Source organism: Chelmon rostratus, chromosome 18 (assembly GCF_017976325.1).
Source record: "Chelmon rostratus isolate fCheRos1 chromosome 18, fCheRos1.pri, whole genome shotgun sequence".
NCBI classification, from domain to species: Eukaryota; Metazoa; Chordata; class Actinopteri; order Chaetodontiformes; family Chaetodontidae; genus Chelmon; species Chelmon rostratus.
The window spans coordinates 16,437,729-16,459,463 of NC_055675.1; the positions used below are offsets into that span (position 1 = coordinate 16,437,729).

The 21,735-nt window shown below is 41.6% G+C and overlaps 2 protein-coding genes across 3 annotated transcripts; both read left to right on the forward strand.

Annotated features, from left to right (window-relative positions):
- Positions 1-830: 830 nt before the first annotated feature.
- Positions 831-8,320, forward strand: slc35f6 (solute carrier family 35 member F6). The gene is made up of 6 exons (XM_041958829.1): positions 831-989; positions 3,269-3,341; positions 4,032-4,203; positions 4,570-4,785; positions 4,957-5,067; positions 5,867-8,320. Exons 1-6 carry the CDS (start codon positions 913-915, stop codon positions 6,352-6,354), a joined length of 1,137 nt encoding a protein of 378 aa, XP_041814763.1. The 5' UTR covers positions 831-912; the 3' UTR covers positions 6,355-8,320.
- Positions 8,321-16,321: 8,001 nt separating this feature from the next.
- Positions 16,322-20,160, forward strand: hlx1 (H2.0-like homeo box 1 (Drosophila)). 2 transcript variants are annotated; one of them, XM_041958969.1, is made up of 4 exons: positions 16,322-16,875; positions 17,381-17,569; positions 17,734-17,918; positions 19,309-20,160. In XM_041958969.1, exons 1-4 carry the CDS (start codon positions 16,431-16,433, stop codon positions 19,633-19,635), a joined length of 1,146 nt encoding a protein of 381 aa, XP_041814903.1. In that variant the 5' UTR covers positions 16,322-16,430; the 3' UTR covers positions 19,636-20,160. The 2 variants fall into 2 exon arrangements, with proteins under 2 accessions (XP_041814903.1, XP_041814904.1); XM_041958970.1 differs by lacking the exon at positions 17,381-17,569.
- Positions 20,161-21,735: the final 1,575 nt, after the last annotated feature.

Genomic DNA, 21,735 nt, shown 5'->3' on the forward strand with positions numbered 1-21,735 from the left:
TTTTACAGGCATAATAAACCAATTTTCTGCATATAACTCATCAAATTCGCAAATAATACACTAGTAATACTCACAGTTTCCACTGTGTCCATTTATTGGCTATTCTAGAGGTTTTAATCACGATCTTAGTCAGCAGATGGAGTTTGTCATGGAAATGTAGATCTCCAATTTTCCACTTCTTTCTGAGCTCTTTCAGAAGTTGATCGAAGTTAAAGAAATCAATTGAAATTAGTTTAACATCTACACATAAATATTTGATTTACTTATATACTGAACTCACACATGCTTAGTATTTTTTTTTTATTAAACTAACAATTGTTGTCCTAGTTCTAACACAATCACTAATTTCATTTAAATTTTTTACTAAAAGTTTCAACCATTGTTCATTTTACAAAACTATTTACAACTTAGACAGGAAGTACAGGCACACCAGAAGAGCAAAGGTATGATAAAATATATCAGTTAACACAAAGGCTGTAAATAAGATTAGAGTTTTCATAGCATTAAGATTTTTGGACGACTTTGTTGTATCATACCGTCCAGGTACTTGTTCAAATACAGGAATGAGGACAGCATTTGCTGAATTTACACTTTTGTACGAATAATGTGGCCATTAAAAATATTAACTATAAAATTCTACTTCCACCTACTTTTCATCTACCTCTTATAAATAGATCTTTAGTGTGTCTCTGAAATTTCACTCATACCCTCCTTGGGCTTGGTCGATCGTGTTACTTCCGACAGGACGTGAAGGCAGCGCGAGGAGTGCGTTGCAGTCAGCTGACTCTGAGCTGTCATGTGGCGTTTACAGGCAGAGGAGCGTCTGTGAATAACAACCTGGGTGTTAAAGTACAATAACACAAGTTGGTGGTCGTCTGTGCCCCTTTTCTTTGTCCCATTCACACGTTCAGCATGGCGTGGACGAAGTACCAGCTGTTCCTTGCGGGACTTATGCTCACAACTGGCTCCATCAACACATTATCGGCAAAGTGAGTAGATTTAATTATGTTTCTCTACTGGAGTCATGGGTTTATAGTTACTTTCAATTTGGGAAAATCACTGTGTGCTAAAACAGAGTTGGACCAGTGTTTTCATTAAAAATGTGAATAACCGTTAGCTGTAGTGCTTATTAGCAAATCAGTTAGCTATTTTATCGAGCTAAGTCGCTTATTACGTTTTTGTTTCACATTATTAGCATGTAACTAGTCCACATGTAGCTGTAGCTGCTTTATCTACTCGTAACGTTAGCTAGCTAAATAACAAGCTAATGCCTTGCTAGCTTGTTAGCTATACGATCGGCTCATTCAAACATCCTCATCCGCTTGGAGAAGCTGCTTTTTCCTGCTTGTCAGGAAGCTAATTTGTATGTGATAACACACATTTCAATGTTATTGACAAACTTGATAAGACTGCCGACAGGAAGCAACTTTTAATGCCTCTACAAACAGGTTTATCTAATGTAAAATGACACAGTTATCCTAAATAAACGGACTCGGCACCTGCATAGTGTCCTTATCATGAGCTATCTTTGATGGGACATGACTTAGATGTTCATGTTCACCGAGAGGTTAATTAATGGCCTAGTTCAGCCTGCTTTGTAGGTCTCAGGTAAATACAGTAGCTGTCATAAATAGTTAGTCGTTATATACTTTAGGGCTGCAACTAACCACAGTTTCCATTGCCATGTGGTCTTGAAAGCATCAGAAAATATAACAATCAGTCGTCCAAAATCCAAATATATTTAATTTGCAATGTTAGAAAAATTACAAAGCAACAAATCCTCATATCTGAGTGGCAGGAAACAGTGAAAGTTTAGCATATTCCCTTGAAAAGTGACAAATCGATTTCCCAGATATTTCAGGGCTGCAACCAACAACTATTTCCCCTCTTGATCAACCTGCAGATTATTTTTTCAACAAAATGATCTTTTGGGCTTTAAAACATCAGAAAATAGAGAAAATTGCCATTTAATAGCTTTAAATTGGTTGTTTTTATTAACCAACAGTCCTAAATCCAAACATTTTAATTTTACAATTATGGAAAACTGTAAAAATCATCACATTTGGCAGCTGGAACTGCGTAACATCTGTTTTTTTTTTTTTCCTTGACAGCTAAATTATGAATGAGCAGCTGATTCAGCACAAATGCATTCAAGTGCTCTTCTGTCATTGTCATGATGGGAAGAGGTTTCAGAAGTCCATCTTTTTTCTTCTTTTTTACTACTTCTCCAATAATCTGTGATGTCAGGTGTCTACTGCCTGACACACACTTCTCTGTCTTTCTGCGGGTTTGGTCAGCTGATCATTGTGTAGTGCTGATATGTCAGAATAAAACAGGCTGTGTCATGTTGCTCGAGAACGCAGCAACTAACGGGTTAAGTTTCACCACAGCGCTGCCTCGCTGGTTTTGAAGTCCTACAGCTGAGATCAGTTGCAGCATGTAGGTTGACAGTTTTGGTGCAAGTTCCTTCTTTCCTTTCATAGCTAAGCATGCACCGTACGAAGATATTTAATCCCAAACACAATCACACTCTAAAATAAGCGGGATAGGCTTGGCTCAGTCAACAGGCCCAGCTCGAGTTTCTCTCTCGTATTCATGAGCTCAGAAGTTGTTGCGTTTGAGGGAACTGCTGTGTCATCACCTTCACAGACCACATTCCCTTGTCTTGCTTTTTTAAATGCAGACAGGACACTCACATGCCGGTCATGCTTTCCCTGACTGTCTGACTTTAAAAGTCAGTGCACTTAATTACTCATTTACTTCATAGAAGTAGCCTCATCAAATCATGTGACTGTACAGTAGTAGAAGTATATGGGGCAGTGAATCAACTGCACCTTCAGTGTATTTAGTCAGAGAAACTCCTCACGCCAGCATTGAAATAATAAGAGAAAGAGGTTTGGTGCACAACAAAACTCAGTTCTAAACCCACAAAGTTGATAAAATAAGTAGACATATGGAGTGGGTATGGAGCTAATGGTAAGATTTGCAACTTAAAATTATTTTCATTGTCAATTAATCTGCTGATTTTAGTCTTGATTAATTAGTTACTTGTTTATGGGGCTGAACAATTAATCAAAGCATTATCAAAATCAGGATATGGCCTTGTGTAAATCGCAGCAGCTTCAGTTTTTTGATAAAGGTAAAATGTGTCAGAACACAATATAAATGAGGCATTGTGGTCCTACAGACACGACCCAGCCAATAAATCATATTCTCCAGATGTAAGGGGTCCATAATTAAGTTGTAATAACGTTCTCTTGTCTAACAGATGGGCTGACATGTTCTCAGCGAAGGGCTGCAATGATGACCCTGACCATGCCTTCTCTCACCCTTTTGTACAGGTAAAGTACACATGACTGTATTGGCCAAGATATGTCTGTAACACAATTGTCAAATGCTGTTAAGTACCAAAAACTGACCCAGTAATGATCTTGACTTATTTTTTCATCAAATAGTTGATAGTAGTATTTCCAAGCCCTGTTAACCAAAGGCCATAGATATGCACATGTGTGACTTTGCACTTTAAAGCTGGGTTTGGTAACGTTGGAGACACCAACAAGCGGAAGCTAGATTTTAAAAGTATGCAACCGAAAAATCCCATCCACTCCCTCCAAAGCCACTAGCCCAAAACACCAGAACACACACTTCCTGACTACAGCTGGAGGACGAGCCCACGAGAGAGGAGTGATGATGGGAAGACCAGTTCTTTTAATAAACACACAAATAAAGGACTCTGTTAAATGCCACAGTGATATAAACTATATATAATACTGCTCACTGCTGTGGGTGGATGCTTTGTGCTGCTGTGTTAACCGCTGAACGACAGCCTGGTCGCTAACTTAGCTGTTTACTGGAGCGCAGTGCATCATCATCATCGCTAACCACGCCCAATTATCATGCAACTATCTTATCATAATGAACATAGTCAGGCTAGCATGTTAGCATTGGCTGCCGTTCTTGTGTGACTATGAGTCAAAAAGTAAATGATACCATTGTCATTGTTTCCTGTCTCTCTCTGTCCACCTGTCCAGGCGGTGGGTATGTTTCTGGGTGAGTTAAGCTGTCTTGCAGTCTTCTACATCTTACTTTGCCACGACAGACGAAGCCCAGAGCCCAAGATGAACCCGGGCCAGAGCTTCAACCCTCTCCTCTTCTTCCCGCCCGCCATGTGTGACATGACGGCCACCTCCATCATGTATGTTGGTAAGTGACCTTTCGCCTTTGCCTGCAGGATGCTCAGGAACCTCGGCAGGCAGAAAACGTTTCTTGTGAGGCCTGTTGTTTTTGTGGTGTTTATGGTAGACGTGAGCTTTTGAAATCTTATGTGATGATCTATTCTGCCCCTCAAAGGTCAACTGTAGTGACTTAAGTGCAGCAAAGCAGAATGTTTATCTTCTGTTTACAGAATCCTTTCATCAGGAAAAGAGATAATGAGTCAAAGATAATCCTGTTTTTCTCAGTGTTTTGCAGCCACTGCCTTTCACCTTCATTAGGCAGCATGAGCTGTTTATGTGTCATGAAAAAGGAAGCAAACCAAACAAGTTAACCTGTTTCTTTGTTTGTTTCCAGCTCTCAACATGACCAGCGCCTCCAGCTTCCAGATGCTGCGCGGAGCCGTCATCATCTTCACCGGCCTGCTCTCTGTGGCGTTCCTGGGGCGGCGCCTGGTAGCCAGTCAGTGGCTCGGCATCCTCACCACCATCCTGGGCCTGGTGATCGTGGGCCTCGCCGACTTCTTCAGTGGGCACCGCGACGACACGCACAAACTCAGCGACGTCATCACGGGTAAGGTGGACTTCAGGTCTTGTGTGCATTGTTTTCTGCTGCATCCGGTCCACGGTGTCGCAGGACCGCAACATTAACTGCAACCTCAGTGCAACACGAACCTACATTAAAAATGCTGCGTATTTCCCTTAAGAAAGGAATCAGTTATACATACTCTCTTCTGTCCTGCAGGAGACCTTCTGATCATCATGGCTCAGATCATTGTTTCAGTGCAGATGGTCCTGGAGGAGAAGTTTGTCTACAAACATGACGTCCACCCTCTTCGGGCTGTTGGCACTGAAGGTACAGCGCCCGTTGTCCGTCTGCAAGAACAGCAACAGGAGAATTTTGACATAAGATCCTTTTGGTATTGGTGATGAACCTTTGGAGGTTGGATTTGTAGCCCTTCAACGTGCAAACACACAAAAGTCAATGTTAAAAGAAGTAAATCATGAGGAAGGCAAAGGTCAAACGTCAAAAAAACAACAGATAGGTGGTTTTATCATTGTTTTCCAACAGATACAGATGGAAATATCTATAAGAGAATCGTCACCTAAATGTGCGTTTCCTCTCAGCTCAACATGGCTTTTCAGCATGTTTCAGTCCATTCTTTGAGCTGTTTTGCTTCACTCTCAACGCTCAGTGGACGGTTTTAATGAGAAAAACCAACTGTAGCTAAATGCTCAGCACCAAGCGGCACATTGACAAATTTGTCAAGCAGCTGGTGAACACCTGAGCTGCTAAATGAGACCAAACCAGAGCTACTTTTATTCTGTGTCAGCTTCATGAGCAAATTTCTGCTTAAACAACCTCATATGGTAATAAGCCATGAAAAATCAATCAGTGCAGCTTGAAGTCGGAATATTATTGATTATAAACATTTAGATATGTTTGGCTATTATTAGTTTAAGCTTTTTTTCTTTTACTACTTTGTTTGGACATTTTATTTTTTTGTGACTGTCTTTAATGAAAATCTGCCATTTCTTTTATGTTATTGTCTGGATTTATAGGTCAGTGGTTCCCAGCCTGGGGGTTGAGACCCCAAGCTAAAACGGTCAGGAATCACTGTTGTGGGTCATTAAATTCTGTTCTCCATTTCCAGGTTTCTTCGGGTTCTTAGTCCTGTCGCTCCTCCTCATCCCCATGTACTTCATCCACGTGGGCAACTTCAGCGACAACCCTCGCCACGTCCTGGAGGACGCGCTGGACGCCTTCTGTCAGATCGGCCACCAGCCCCTCATCCTGTTGGCTCTGCTGGGCAACACCGTCAGCATCGCCTTCTTCAACTTCGCCGGCATCAGCGTCACCAAAGAGATCAGCGCCACCACCCGCATGGTGCTGGACAGCCTGCGTACGCTGGTCATCTGGGTGGTGAGCCTGGCGCTGGGTTGGGAGCAGTTTCACGGCCTGCAGGTGCTGGGCTTCCTGGTCCTGCTGGTGGGCGCGGCGCTCTACAACGGACTGCACCGCCCCCTGCTGGCCAGGATGCCGTGCTGCGCCGCGATGGTGAACGCAGGGGAGGAGAACAGCCCGGCTGAAAGGGAGAGACTGCTGGGTGACGGCAGCGTGCAGGCTGGTGACGAGAACTAGAGGTAACAGTGAACTGGACTGTCCTCCAGAGGCGCTGCACCTTTCACGTACGCTGTCACCGATAGTCTCTTTTTAAGTACTGTTTTTGTTCACACCTCAGATTTTAACTGACCTCACACAGTGTTGAAAGATGCGGGAGTGTGCAAGAACTGTTAAAGGAGTAGTTCCACATTTTGGGAAAATGGACACGAGTTCAAACAAGTTCCCAGATTGTTCAGTTATTCCTTCAATTAAACAGCTGGTAGTTTAGAAACAAAGCAGGAAATAACCTAAAGCCAGTGTCAACATTTACTCCTGACTCTCTTGTATATTTTTTATTTTTTAAAAAGGAACTTGAACTGACTTAGTGCTAAATCACGAAAGCAAAATATGAGAATGTACATATTACATCCTTTTGAAGGTTTATGCAGATTTTCTTAAATTGATGGATTAATGTCTTGAATGATTTTAGTGTCTGTTCAAATGGTCGTGGATGCAAACTTAATGGCTGGTTTCATTTTGTATGATTGTGCCAAAGTGTTTTCAGTGTGTGCACCGTGTGCCAGTTCACTGCCTTGTGAAGGCACGGCTATAGTTCAGCATTTGCTTTGTCATCAAACTGCATTTTTTCTTAATCTCACTGTAGGTGGACATCTCCTGTGAGCAGATTTTAAAGAACGCGTCTGTATATTTGCTCTCTGATTCGTGTGGATTTATTCGCACAGATGGACGTGTGTGAAAAGGTCAGAGCTCCTACATCCAGTGATTCACACTTGTTGTTGTAAATCCTGCTTCTCCTTCTCTATTTAGTAGTTTCAGGCGTCGGCTGTAACGCACAGTGAGAAAAAAAAAGGGAACTGTCATTAAATCTCGCTCGGTGCAGTGAAACCTGAGTTGACCTGCTGAAAACCACAGTGGATGTTCTGTAATCACAAAAATGAACGTTTTTTTTAAACCAATACACTTCTGCAACATCCCACAAAGTCTTAAAGTCTGTTCTGCATGATTTAGTTGGTACGATGTTGTGTTTCGAGCTGAATAACGTGTCCGTGGATGGATCAGTTGTCGTCACAGTTGTTAGTGGAAGCAAATAAGGTGAATATTCTGTTTCCAGCTTCTCAAATGGGAAGATTTGCTGCTTTCCTGTGATTTATGTCATTCTAGAGTGAATATCTTTGGGTTTTGGTGATTGTGCAACAAAAGATATTTCACAGGTTAATGTTTTTTACCATTTTATGACATTTTACGCTCTACAAGATTAATCTTTTAATTGAAAAAACAAACAACAGTTTAATTTGTATTGCAAGTGATCATTAGTAGTTTTTTAGGCGCCGATGTTTGCTTCTTAATACAGTTTGGATGGACAAAAAATGAGACTGTGATATATATGAACACCACAAAATTCTGTTTTTTAAATGCAAATATGTTAATCACACAAAACCTTCAGCTAACACCATTTCCTTACAGCCACTCTGGTTCCTATAAAGTGAAAAATCATGTGATGAAAATATGACAAAAGTCGGACTTTGAAGTTCAGAAAACGCCAGCTCAGCGCCGTGAGCAGCCAGTCAGGGCTCCATTGTCGGCAGGCCCCACTGCAGCAGCTGACACCTGCCTTCACTTCCTGAACCGGCCCACCATCCTCCCTGAAGACCGGTGTCATGCTTTCCTGGAGGTCGGAGGTTAAACCCAGGAGTCCCCCGAGATCTGCGCGCATGACCCCGTCCAGGAACAGGAGCTGGATGAAGGAAAATGTGTTAATTGAGCAAATACACGTTGATTTATGGATGTTAATTAACCACATGTACACGTTGATTTAGAGGCTGCAGATTTACTGATAATTGTTTTCTTTAATTGATGGGCCTGTTTAAAGAAAGAGTTGCTGCCTTCATTACAGGCATTTTGACGCAGAGCTTCAAGTTATTTTAACAAAACAAAAAGGCTCACCATATTCTTAAATATGTAATGCAGGTATTTCATTCGATAAAAAGGGGGCTGTTGGCTGCATAGATGGCAACCGTTGTGAGTTCTTGTTAATTTTATTTATTTATTTTCTTTTTGTTGTTTTTTTTTTTGTTGTTGTTTTTTTTTTTTACCCAAAAAGCAGCTGTTTTTCAATTGGGGACGCAGCTTTTGTTCCTAATCGAACAAGTTGTCCCCAATTAACTGACCTTTATTCTGAAATTTGTGCCAGAAAATATCGTATCAGACTCACACACGCTCACACACGCTCACACAGTCTCACACACGCACACACACTCACACACACAGCAGACCGGCTGTGAGTCTGTCACAGTGAAACACGACTTGGCCGCTAGATGGCAGCGTTCTGCTAGAAAATGACACCTCGGCCTCCAGTGCGTGTGTGTGGCTGGTTCTGGTTGAGGGCTGCTGTCTGGTCAAAAAAGACATCACATGATGTTGTCTACAGTAACACTATGGTCATAATGAAGAATGACTGTAAATATGTTTAAATTGGATATTAGTATATTAGAGTCTAAATGACTTGGAGGTAAACATGAAATATGTTGGGACAAACAAGGTTTACTACTATATGTGATGTTAAAGGAACATATAGAAACAGGACAGAGTCTCTATAACTGCATGATTAGGTCGCTTAATACAGAACCACATAAAAATATTATAACATTATACTGGCATTTTCTTTTCTTTTAGGGACATTTTAAATTGAAAAGGTAGTACGCAAATGTTGTTTATGGGGCAGACAGTTGGATCGTGATCTGCAGCCTCTGACATGAAAAATAGATAAATAAATAAAATAAGCCAAAGCAGAGCAGAAGGCACTCCTGGGACCGAGCGGAAAAACATTTCCAGTAGCTGTTTTCTGGACAAATTTGTCCCGAAGTGATCTGTCCTCCCCTGAGACAAGCTCATCTGCAGCAAAAATAAAGCCTGTGAGATAGATAGATAGATAGATAGATAGATAGATAGATAGATAGATTATTTTTTGTTATTTCTCTGCTACAATCTGCTTTTTTAAAAACATTTATTACACAATAATTACGCTGCATTGACTATAATCTTCCTCCTACCTTCATGTTTCCAGGAGACTTTCTCTGCTGTTCACCTTCAGACTTGCAGCTGTTTAGAGCCTCTCAGCTGATGAATCGTGTTTTTCCACCGCCGCAGTTAAACAGCAGTGGATTGATTTGGCCGAGATGTGAACCATTAGAGCGGCAGGCTGAGATGCTCTGCTCTGCATCAGCCTGTGCTGTGAACAAACCGACCTGAACGCATCTCCTGAAACATTCACACTCGTTTTTGTAGCTCTTATTTTTCAGAATAAAGGTGTTTTTTAAACCAGGTCTTTGATGCAGAACAAGTGCTTGAAATGCTTGTTTTTCCTGCCACAATTTAAAAGTAATAATACTATTCAATTCTCTTGTTAAATGGCTGCAAACTCCTCAATTATTCAGACAATAATTGGCGATAAGTGGAAGAAAACAGGCTAACTTTTTCACCCAATTAAAAAAAGATATTTCAAACATATCTGACATAAATGACTTGTGTTTGGATATATTTTTTGCAGCGGTTTGTGCTCTTCATGGCGGCTTTCCAGCAGCCCTAATGGTTTGTTATTATGACCTTTTGTGTTTCCATTAGTCTCTCCTGCTGCAGTATTTAGCTTACAGTATGTGATTTAACCGTGTGTACATTTACACACTGGAGCTGTAGACGGGGCCCTGAACCTGCCGCACAAGAGATGACTTTAATTTGTTTTAATGTAAACAGATGGTTTTGCTCAAAGGCACTGAGTCACCATCATATTTAAAAGCTTCCATTAAAGCAGCTCCTTCAGGTTGTTTACAGCAGAGGGCAGGCCGGGGTGAGTGTGATTAGTCTACCACTCCAATGTCCGGCTAATGACCACTTAATGTTTGAAACCCTGACTGTGCAGAGCGACGAGTAAAAAAAGAAGCTGCTACCACAAAAGGAAACACAAGGCTGTGAAGGGTTTATTCTCCTCAGTCACTCAGTCACATGATGTGAGTCAGTGGAGTCATTTTAAGTGTAATATTGGACCTTATGTTGAAGTGGAGTTAAAGAAAAGTTTTGTTGTTTGGGTAGATTAAATAATTTATCCTAGTAGTGGAATGCAATTAAATTAATTTACTCAAGTATTGTGCTGAAGTACAGCTGTGAAGTACTTGCACTTTATTTTATGCCACTTTTTACTCCAATTCATTTATTTGACAGCTAAAGTAATTAGTTTTCACATATTTAGAGTTGACATTAAAAATCACATATAAGCTTCTGAAATACAATAAACTGTTTAAAGATTTAACCTATGTTTGACCTTTTAGGCTCGCGACCTCTTAGTTGTTGCACCAAAGAGACATTTGACTTTAAAACTTGAAGAATTTAATAATTCATTTCATTTTAATAGCTGTTCGAGGTCCAAAAATCCTCCAATAGTGTACATAAAGAGAGCAAAGATGAGAGAAACGTCCAGAAAATGAACAGAAAATCAGCAGATCTTCAAGTTTTTGTTCTCACGTAAATCATCTCATGGCCCCCCAGATTTATTTGGAGACCCTTAGGAGCGGTCTGACCCCTAGGTTGGGGACCACTGGACTAAAATTTATAAAGTAGTAAAAAGTAGTTCCACCTCAACCAGCTATAACTGCAAAATGCTACATAATGCATCAGTATTACAGTATTAGTATTATATATAACTATACATCAGTCTCAGAGACCATTTTTCTGCAGAGTGAGTACTTTTACTTTTGCTGATTATAATGAATTAATAAATTAGGACAGTGATTTTGTCCCCACAGGCTACTCTCTGTTTATATTTACAATTACTTTGTTGCGTAATTGTAGATTTATTTGTCGTTTGTTTCAGTCCAAGTGAAAAGTACGGCTGTAAAAAATGAGAGGGTTTTGTCACTGGGGGGAGCTGCTTGTACATTTAGTGTCTTCATGAGCTCATTAATGTTTTTTTGGGAATAATCAGCGCTCTGTTTAACTGCACTGATGCTGCGTGAAAAATATGCATTTAATACGTATAGACTTAAAAAAAATATGCAGAGTTTTCAGTATGTGTTCTTTACTTGAGTTTTACTATTATATGGTACTTCATTCCATTTCAGAGGGAAATATTGTACCTTTACTCCACTATTTTACTATACAATTTCGCAGCTTTAGTTATTTTGTGTATTAAGATTTGAGTTTTTTTCTACGTTTTTTTAATATCTCCTCTCCAGTTTCTCTAATATCTCATTGTTTTTGATTTACTTCACAGAAATAGTTATTTTTCTTTCTCAACTGTGTGAACATGAATTCCCCTCAAATCTTTTCTTACAAAGAAAAACTTAATTTCTACTTAAACACAGAGAATGATGCATTGTTGCATCTTGTTACATCTTAAACTACGAGTATGAGGCTATGAAGTAGGTAAAATTAGCTCCACCACAACAATAAAATTTTGCTCAAAATGGTAAAAATATTGAGGTCATCTCCTGAATAATGGGCGCTCCTGCTTTTGGTGCATTTTCCTGATCAAACTTCTGCACTTTTACTTCTAATAGAGCATTTGTACATTGTGGTTTTTGTTATTTTTACAGATGTAAAATATATGAATTCTACCATAGTGCAGAATAAAACTAAACAGAACAAAGAGCTTTGTAATATGATTTATATTTTACTGCTTAGAGCATATAGTCAGGCATGTTTTTCATAAGAAATAAACAGAGTAGAAGAAGATAGATGGCAGGACCGTGCAGCCACGATTAATGTCCTACATGCATATTAAAAATCACCTCATCTCCACCTCAGAGAGGGAAATATATTGACTGCATTCAGGATCATATAAACGAGACGGTCTTGTTTTGAATTGACTTTAGACAACATCCCTCAGCTCTTTTTTACCCTCCCTCCCCTCTGTGTGGAGATGATGGCAGAGTGCCATACAGAAGGCTGTGTACAATGGCCCAGGTCCCATTAAATCTGCGAAAGTTCCTTCCTGAGGCAAACATTGCCAGAAATAGTAATCTTGGCTTAGAGCTGGAGTCTTACAGAGGGGGAGCAATAATTCTCAGTGTAATAATGGAAATCATTTAATTCTGTCCTGCAGCCTCTGATCCAGCGGCGCTCCAGCCTGAGGTGCTCCTTCAGCTTTCCTCCGCCTGATAAGGCTTCCTGAAAAACACACAGCGAGCAATCAGGCGACAACAATAGGCTCCGTCAAACGCTTTAAACTTCAGGTAGTCAACAGTGCACAGCAGCAGCAGCTTTGTGTTCATCCACAGCGAGCATGTGACTCCTAAATGCTTTGACTTTTCATTTCCACGCTGTTTGTTTGAGCATTGATTACTGCAGAGGGTCTGGACTGTTCAATCTGAGCTGATTAGTCAACCGATCAGTCCTTTTTATCACGTTTTAACAGGGAGGTGGCTGTTTGCTATTAGTGGAGAACAATGATTGCATCTCTTTCGCAACAAAAATGTCCATAAATGTGAATTTGTCGACAGGTTGGTGTAGATTTTAAGTACAGCACAACAATGCAAAGCTAATCCATTACAAGCATGTATGCATTCAAAAGTGGAGAAGTATCATCAGCAAAATGTACTTCAAGTATCACATTAAAAGTGGCTAACCTGCAGAAAATTGTCCCCTTTGAATGATAAATTGACAAATTAGATTATTAATTCTGACTGATCAATGCATAAACAGCGTTTTACTGTTGTAGCTTGTTGAGGATGAGCTGCTTTTAACTGCTTTTAGTGCAGCGGCTCCTGGCGATCGTTTTGAGGCCTCTCCAGCAGGTCACAGCATAAATGAGATGATGAAATGTTGCAGAATAAGAAAGTTCTGCCTCACATGCTTGTATTAGTCTTGTTACTTATCTATGAAAAATTGGATCCTTTTACCTTTTTTGGGCCTAAAACTGCAATTTAAATAAAACCATACTAGAAGTTTGGCTGGAAAATGTGAAAATGATTGACCCTTTATCAATGTAATTTATACCCTTATGATGTTTTTCTTATGGAAAATCTTAATCTGAAAAGTAACTGGTAACCATATCTGTCAAATAAATGTACTTTCCACTGCTGAACTGCAGTGCATGAATGTGCTCCTGCATGAAGGGACAGTAATACTGGAAAAACACAGTCATAAAAAGACTATGAGGTGACTAACAATTTATTATGACGATATTCTGTTTCCAAACTACTTCAGGAGAAGAGAATCGGACAGATTTAGGCTGAATGTTCCTGAGGACAGCTTCAAGTCTGGCAGTCCTTAAACCAGAGACAGGAGTCGCTGGCACTGGCAGTGGTCCCACCTGCCATCAGTTATACAGCTCCGCAGAGGGCCGCCTCGGAAAAGGGAAATAAAGGTGAATAATAGTATCCAGCAGGGCTCCGGCTGAAAAAGTAATATTTCAGTTTTCGCAGGTGATTTGTGGATCAAATGTGCGCTTTTTAGAATATTAAAGTTTCAGACTTGAACTTCCACAGTGTGCATTGAAGGGAAGTCAGGCGCAAGTCTCAGGTTTGTTATTATGTGCATTGGAAAACTGCACTTTGTGCTGCAGGTTCTGATGCAATGAAATGCCTCTCTCCTCTAAGGAGCATCCATAAAACACACACACACACACACACACACACACACACACACACACACACACACACACGAAACAGTGTGATCACACTGCACGATCAGCGCACAGCTTCTGTTGAAAACTGTCTCTGTAGCCGCTCGTGAGAAATTCTGATGTTTTCATGAGCACAATTCTTCATCCTCACGCGCCCGCAGTCTTCACTTCACCCTGCCCCGAGGAGCAGATCATGTGTCCGAGCCGGACAACCCTCCAGCTCGCTTTCTTTCTGTGCGTAAATACTTTTCTGGGTATTAGATTTCAGCCACTCTGCGATTATTTGAACCTTAATGCGGTTTATAAAGTGAAGGAAATTGCACCATTTGCAGCAAGAAGCAAGACGATGTTTGTTCCATTGATGTCGGGATAAAGTTTGTGTTATGACATCGAGTCACACACTTTGTCCGTGTTGTATTGTTAAAATCCTGTGTGTGTGTGTGTGTGTGTGTGTGTGTGTGTGTGTGTGTGTGTGTGTGCCAGGGGACACTGAAGTAAACGAAAAGGTGCAGAACTTTTAGAGAAATGAGGACGCGCGCGCTCCTCTGTTGCCTTTATAAAATCTTAATAAATGGAATAAACGCTTTGCCCTTGTGTGCTTTTCTTTCTTTCTCGTTTAAAACACAATTTCTACAATTTTATATCATTCTTTGACAAGATGAACAAAGCAAATGCACACTGATGTATACGTTCAAAATGGAAATAAAAATGTTTTTCATTGTTTTATGATTGCAAACAGCTGAACTTAAATCACACTGTAGCTGCAAAAAAAAAAAAAAAAGCTTAAGGCTAAATTTATCCGGTGTCCCCACTTTCCCTGCAGCTTGTCACGGTCCTATTACTGTTCCTGTGCGTAAAAGCTGATCTGAGGCCTGTTTTATTTTGTTGTGTTTTTTCTTTAAATGCTTCCCACTGAAAAGCTCATCAGCACCTGAAATAACTCGAGGCGTGCTGCGTCCGCTGCATCCTCTTCCCTGGATTGTTTTGACTGCGTGATGGAGGGCAAGCGTTAAAAAAGCCTCATTTCTAATTTTAACCCGGAAAAGTGTCACTCGAAAACAGCATGATAGGAGGCAGCCAGGGTCATCGGCCCTTCCGCGCGCATGGATCAAGAGTGGATGAATCGCGCGGGCCTCAGAAGCCATTGTTTCAACGCATGCAAAGGGACATGCGATCGGAGAGAGGGTGGGGGGGGTCCAAACTGAGTGAAGGCACGACAGGAGGAGTTCATCTTAATTGACAGTTAAAGAAGAATGGACAGTTAACTTGCGCGCATGGATGCTATTATAAAAGCTGCTTATTAATGCAAATATTTAAAACATGTTGTTTCAGTTCAGTTTGATTTAATTCACGTTGCTGCATGAAAAAAAAATATTATAATTTTTTACAATTTAAATCCTTGAGGGGCCTTGCGGATGAGATATCGCCTCTGAAGTTAATTGTGTTTTCGCTTTGGTGTGTGTGTGTGTGTGTGTGTGTGTGTGTGTGTGTGTGTGTGTGTGTGTGTGTTGGGGGGTTGGGGGGGCAGGTTTCCTCTGTTTATTATGAGCATGGGGACGGATTTGCGTCAGCGTGCAACTTGCAGGTCGAGATAAAGTTGCACAAATATTGAAAAAGGGAAGTTCTAACAGTCATTATAAAGTCCCCCCCTCTGCTCCGGAAGAAATAAGGATTTCTGCTGTATCCTAAAATACTAAAACAGGTTCTATTCTGGGGGCAAATCGAGCAGGAATATCCGCTCATTTAACGCGAATCACTGGCCATCAAAAACAGGATGAGCTGCGGCTAATAGAGGCTCTCCTGGGTTATATGATGCGTGTATTGTCTGAACACTTAATTATTTAATATGTGTTATTATTATTAATATTATTGTTATTATTATTTTACCATTTCGCGTATCTGTGTGGCTTGTTTTCCGGTTTGATTTTTGTAATTTTTTTGCAGAGCATTATGGATGTTTTGTGTTGAGAACCGATAGATCAAAGACTTCCCTGAAAATATTTGTCCTCCCGCTCGTCTGTTCTCGCCTCTGGAATAAAACATCATTTATTTTCATGAAGAAGAATCGAAATGAGCGCGAGCGTTAATGGGTGTGATGCTTTTGTGCGCGCTGATGGGTGAAGGTTCTCTTTAAGTGATCAATCCATCATCTCAGGCTCAAAATTACCCCGAAGTGTCCCGGTCATGTGTGTGTGTGCGTGTGTGCGTGTGTGTGTGTTACACATCATCCTCATTTACAAGGGCGTGATGTGAGCAAATGCAAAACGTCCATTGGCTCAGACGGCGACCAATCAGTGTCAGCGGAGGAACTTCAGAGTGGAACTGCAGGGTTTGGATTTCAGAGTTGGGAGAGCGATTTTGGCACCGACGCAAAGAGGACGGTCATCTATCCCCCTAAAACGCTCTCCCCGCTTTTTTTACATGCCTGTCCGCTTGTGCCCTCTTCTGAGCAACAATAAGACGCATTAGAGGCTGCGGGATGTACACGGCCGGGCTCAACCCGTTTTACGCATCGAATTTTAGCCTCTGGTCCGCGTACTGCGCTGGGGGCTTCGCTGTGGATACGATGAAGAAACCCTCGTTTTGCATCGCAGACATTTTGCAGGCCGGGGACGCGGAGAACATCCCGGGGTCGTCGGCCCTCATGGTGCATATGGGACACCACCACCGTGCGCAGCAGGCGCACTCTGGCGGCTCGCCGCTGCGCCCCGCTCCTGTCGCGCCGGAGCCGTCGGTGTACGGCGCGCGGATGAGTCCGGCGTCCCCTTACCACAGACACGGACTACAGCTCACATCAGTCCCCAGAACTGCTTTGAACTCCCAACAGGCTCCCCCGCCTTCAAGCAAAGACCTCAAATTCGGAATTGATCGGATATTGTCGACGGACTTTGATCCAAAAGGCAGAGAAAAGTCGTCGTTAAGAGGTGAGAGGAGATATTTTGAATTTCCAAAGTGATGCGTGGTGTTTAGAGAAGCTCCCCCTCCTGTCAGCCAAAGAAAACTATAACTCTGGGCGTGTTTAAGGCCAGAAAGTTCTGTATTTTAATCATTAAATGCCGGCAAGATATGTCCAAATTTAGAAACTGAAAGCAACCAACTAGAAACAGCTACTGAGTGTTCTATCAGTCATCTGCCAGTTTTATAACAGTGACACACTTGTTCACAGAGCAGCAAGAGCGCAAATGGCCTCATAATGTGCACTTTAAGGAGTCCTGTGGGGAAATCCTCTCCTCTTTTGCCCCCTAAACCAGAGAGGTCAGAGGTCAGGATCAGCTACACGCAGCGGCAACGTGTTTAATGAAAGAGTCACACATGAACCCAGGCTATGAGTTTACAGGATGGTCTCTCTAAACACTAGACCATCTTTGCCCCCCCACCCCCCGCCCAGGTTGTGTCACTGATAACTCCTCATCTCTCGCTCTGTGACAGATCTCACGTCCATCGTTAGCTCGAACCGTCAGTCAGGGATCCACATCCCCGTTCAGCCTCCGGCCAGCCAGTACTTCTCCTCCATAGACCCCGGGATGAGCGACGCGTCCTCCATGATGAGTTCACTAGGCAGCAGCAGCAGCAGCAGCAGGCAATCAGGCCAGCATCAGTTTCAGGACACCTTCCCAGGTAGCCACCGCATGTAGGCCTGTGACAGACAGGAAGCTGGCCCGCTCCGGCTCTCTGTTTGGAGGTGCGAGACACCTGCAAGTGAATGTTCTCTCTGGTTTCTCTTCTCCTTTTTTTTTTTTTTTTTTTTGGTTTAAACCTCGTGTCCTCTCGGTGTCTTCCAGGTCCGTACGCCGTCCTCACCAAAGACACGATGCCGCAGACGTACAAGAGGAAAAGGTCGTGGTCGAGGGCGGTGTTTTCAAACCTGCAGCGGAAGGGCCTCGAGAAGAGGTTCGAGATCCAGAAGTACGTGACGAAGCCGGACCGGAAGCAGCTGGCTGCGATGCTCGGCCTGACAGACGCGCAGGTAGGACGCGGCGCGCGCTCCAGGGGGGATTAAACGCGCCACGTGCGAGACAGAGTCGAGGTTTTATTAGTTCTGCAGCAAAGCACAGCAACAAAAAGATGGTTTGAGAAACAGCTGAGAAGGTTAATCTGCAAAATAAACGTAAAATTAAATTCTTTGCAGTAATGTGAGATTATTCATGTTATTATTAATAAAATAGTTACATTTTAAAGTTTATCATCTCATTTTATTGCTAGATGCTATTCACTATTTATTTACTGTATGATGAGCATTTGTTGATTATGTGGACCCCAGGAAGAGTAAATGAACAATGAGACAATAAAACAACAGGGCCGTAGCCAGGATGTAAGGTTAATACTGAGGTTAGGAGCCCCCCTACCCCCCAACCTGAAAACTGAGCAGACACCAAAAAGAAGTTTTTTCTTATCGTTTCAATTTCATAATTTTTAGCTGCTCAGTTTTGTAAATTATATTTTCTGTGTATGCTTATTTCCCTGCATGGCATGCCAGGTCTAAATGCTGCCTCCTTCACTCCTCCAGCTTCTGGAAATGTTTGAAACGAAATGTTTGACCCCCCAAACAACCCTAAAATCCTCGAAAAAAAAAAAATCTGGGGACAAACCTCAGCTGGTAGCTCAGGCCCAGACAAACCAACCAGACGATGTGAAATGAAGATTTGCGCTTCCACAGTTTAAAGTCACACCCTGAAATATGCTGAAAATGAATTCACGATAACTGACAAAAGAAGCTCATCATCATCCGCTGAAGCTGCCAAAGCGGCCTCGTGACCGCACGGTGCAGCCTGATTGGCTGCGAGACGTCAGAGTGGATGACAGATCTCGCCACACACTGAGTCACACTTTGTGCAGATGTTGTTTGCGTTTCATCACCCTGCAGGTTGCATCAGTGGGTGTCAGAGCAAATGTCAACATGCATGAAAACTGACACAGATTACCTTATTTTACTGCCATTTCTGACTAATAACACTTACATTTGTTGTTGTCTGCTAGTGCTTGAAATGTATTTACACCTTTTATGTCTTGGCCACCTTCAAATAAATTGAATATTCCTGGTATTTATTAGCTTTTTGTAGTCTTAAAATTATTAAGTGGGTTACTTACTATACATGCACATAATGCCTATTTTTCTTTATTATAAGGGAGAGGAATTTATAATAAAACAGCAGTTTTGGAAGGATTATATACAAGATATAAGATTGTGTGGTTTAGATTTAAAGTACCAAGTTTCCTATAATAAGGCCTTTATTTTAAAAATGTTAACTAGAAATTTAAGGACATTTAGAGGAAATGCAGAGATTATGCAAAAAGCCTGCAGCTGCATGTCACTGAGTTATGCACGGGACAGAAGTCTAAGAAACGTGTGTTTTCAGGTGAAAGTGTGGTTCCAGAACAGACGCATGAAGTGGAGGCACTCCAAGGAGGCGCAGGCTCAGAAGGACAAGGAGAAAGAGCAGCCGGACAAGAGTGCGTCCGAGTCCGGCGGCGGGGAGCCCAAAGAGCCGGCGGAGTCCGAGTGCGAGAGCGAGGGCGGCAGCGAGTGTGAGTCCGACGAGGCTCAGGAGGAAACCTCCGACGGACAACTGGACGTTTCTGAGCTCAACAAGACCAGCGTGATCATGAGCGGGAGCGCGCCGGCGAGCAGCGCGCAGGCTGCGTCCACGGCGCCGGACACGCCGGCCTCACAGATACTAATATGAAGATTTTATGAACTGTAATTATTTTTGACAGAAGAGCGACAGCGATATTAAAACGCATCCGGATTCGCGGCGTTTATGCAGTAACACATGAGGTTTGGCGAGGGCTGCAGCAAGTAGTCAGGCCCCGACGTCTAATTCCTGGGAACAAGTGGAGCAGCAACACAGTATTATTTAACGTGACATGGTGTTTTAGCCCGGACACAAGCAGCATAGGTCCCAATTAATAGTCAGTTTTGTTAATTTTATTCCCTCAGTTTTCCAGGTTCTTTATAAAGATAAAAAGCCAAAGCTGTTTAAATTGAATCTGTGACTTCCAGCCGCCTCCAGCGCCTCATTTCTGTCGGTTTCCTCTCAAGAGCTTTCGTGTGCATCATGTTTTCCTCATCTGGAGGAAATCTGCGGTTGTGAATTTTAATTCTAGGTTATGAACCACTCGTTTCACGTGTTCATGTAGCCATTGTTTTTGTGCTATTTTGTTAATAATAATTTGCACTGAAAATACTGTAAATAAAATGTTTCTTACTTTGAAAAAACGTATTATTATTATTATTACTACTACTATTATTATTATTAAATTTGCAAATTGCTAGTTCATGTCATGTCAGTCAATTATTTTTTGTAATTTCAGGTTTTAAAAATAGCCATTTTAAAAAAAAATTGCTTTTTATTTAAAGTGGGTCTTATAAAAGCCGCAACTACAATACAATTAATCAGGAATCAAATAAGTGTGCTGCAAATACGCTTTAAAATAAATAAGCAAAAATGCAAAATCATTGGTAGTAGCTGTGTCCAAATTGGGTGGTTTAGTCCACAAAGATAAATAACACGAGTCGTTTGCATGTCTGCAGATAATTAGATAAGTATAATTTGAAAGCGCTCTGGTGTGCAGTGAACTGATTTTTAGTTTCACTAACAGAATAAAAAAACAGCAGATTATTGTTTTGAGAACAGCAACAAAATGAAAAATAGTTCATTAATAAAAATTAAAATGAGTCCCATCTTTTTTTTTTAGATTTGTCTCAGCTGACAAACAGTTTGAATGGTTGACGGGACCAAATAATTCCTCCATGATAAATGCATACATCTTCTTCTCCTATAAGCACATAAATGTGACTCAGTGACCCAGATGTGTCCTGAGCACGTTGCAGCTCTGGCAGAGCAGAAAGCCAGAGAGAAGAGGAAGAAGAAGAAGAAGAAGAGGGTAATTTATAGTCTGTGTACATTTACTGGCTCCAGATAGCAGCGATGACCCGGATGAGTATATTTTATGTATCCAGCCACAGATACAATGAACGTCTCCTCCATTTATAGCACCAAGAGTCCAGCCAACCAACAAGAACATCATGCCACTCATAGACAAACAAGAGGGGAGGGTGGTGTTGAAATCCTTATCATGATGGCAAACTGTGACTGCTGGAGATCCATGAGATAGAAGAAATGCTGCATCTAAACCCACACGCAGCACCATTAAACCTGTTTAATGACATGATGTAAGGATACGCTCCCTCCCTTTACATGTCTGTACCTGTGTCTGTCAGAGTAATTATCTTTTACAGGAAGCCCCATAAATCTGGAGTAAGCCATGATGACTTGTGCTCAAGAGCAAATTTTCATTGTCATTCCTCAAACTCCACTGATGCTAACACACAGTATCAATATTCATCCCATGTCCTCATCACAACTGTCAGATTCAGTACTTTTGGGGCAAAAACATGATGACTTGTACTGAATGAGGAGCTGCAGCCCAGAGGTTTGAGTCAGGCTGTTGTTTGTTAATGTGTGTATGTATATGTGTGCAGAATATCATGCATCAGTTTTGGTTGGATCTGTAACAGTCCGGCCACGCCGAGGCTTGTTGGTGGAGGAGTCGGCCTGATGGAGTTTGCTGCAGCTTTCACTCAAGTTCAGCTTTACATAAAATAAACATTTCACAGCTTCACACTTCATCCCAAACAGCGGTGGTGGAAGACGCTTGAACCTCAGTAAAAGCAGCAGTGCTACACTGTAAAAAAAAAAAAAGGAAAAAAAAAACTCCATTACAATAATAAGATGAGATAAGATAAAACTTTATTTATCCCCAGCCGGGGAACTTAGTCATGC

What these genes read in the sequence shown, in the direction of transcription:
- hlx1 (XM_041958969.1), top strand. Translation starts at nt 16,431, where the DNA reads ATGTACACGGCCGGGCTCAACCCGTTTTACGCATCGAATTTTAGCCTC. An exon ending in AGAAAAGTCGTCGTTAAGAG is followed by an intron (nt 16,876 to 17,380) that starts GTGAGAGGAGAT and finishes GCTCTGTGACAG; the next exon opens with ATCTCACGTCCATCGTTAGC. An exon ending in GTTTCAGGACACCTTCCCAG is followed by an intron (nt 17,570 to 17,733) that starts GTAGCCACCGCA and finishes GGTGTCTTCCAG; the next exon opens with GTCCGTACGCCGTCCTCACC.
- slc35f6 (XM_041958829.1), top strand. Translation starts at nt 913, where the DNA reads ATGGCGTGGACGAAGTACCAGCTGTTCCTTGCGGGACTTATGCTCACA. An exon ending in TCTCTCACCCTTTTGTACAG is followed by an intron (nt 3,342 to 4,031) that starts GTAAAGTACACA and finishes CCACCTGTCCAG; the next exon opens with GCGGTGGGTATGTTTCTGGG. An exon ending in TCGGGCTGTTGGCACTGAAG is followed by an intron (nt 5,068 to 5,866) that starts GTACAGCGCCCG and finishes CTCCATTTCCAG; the next exon opens with GTTTCTTCGGGTTCTTAGTC.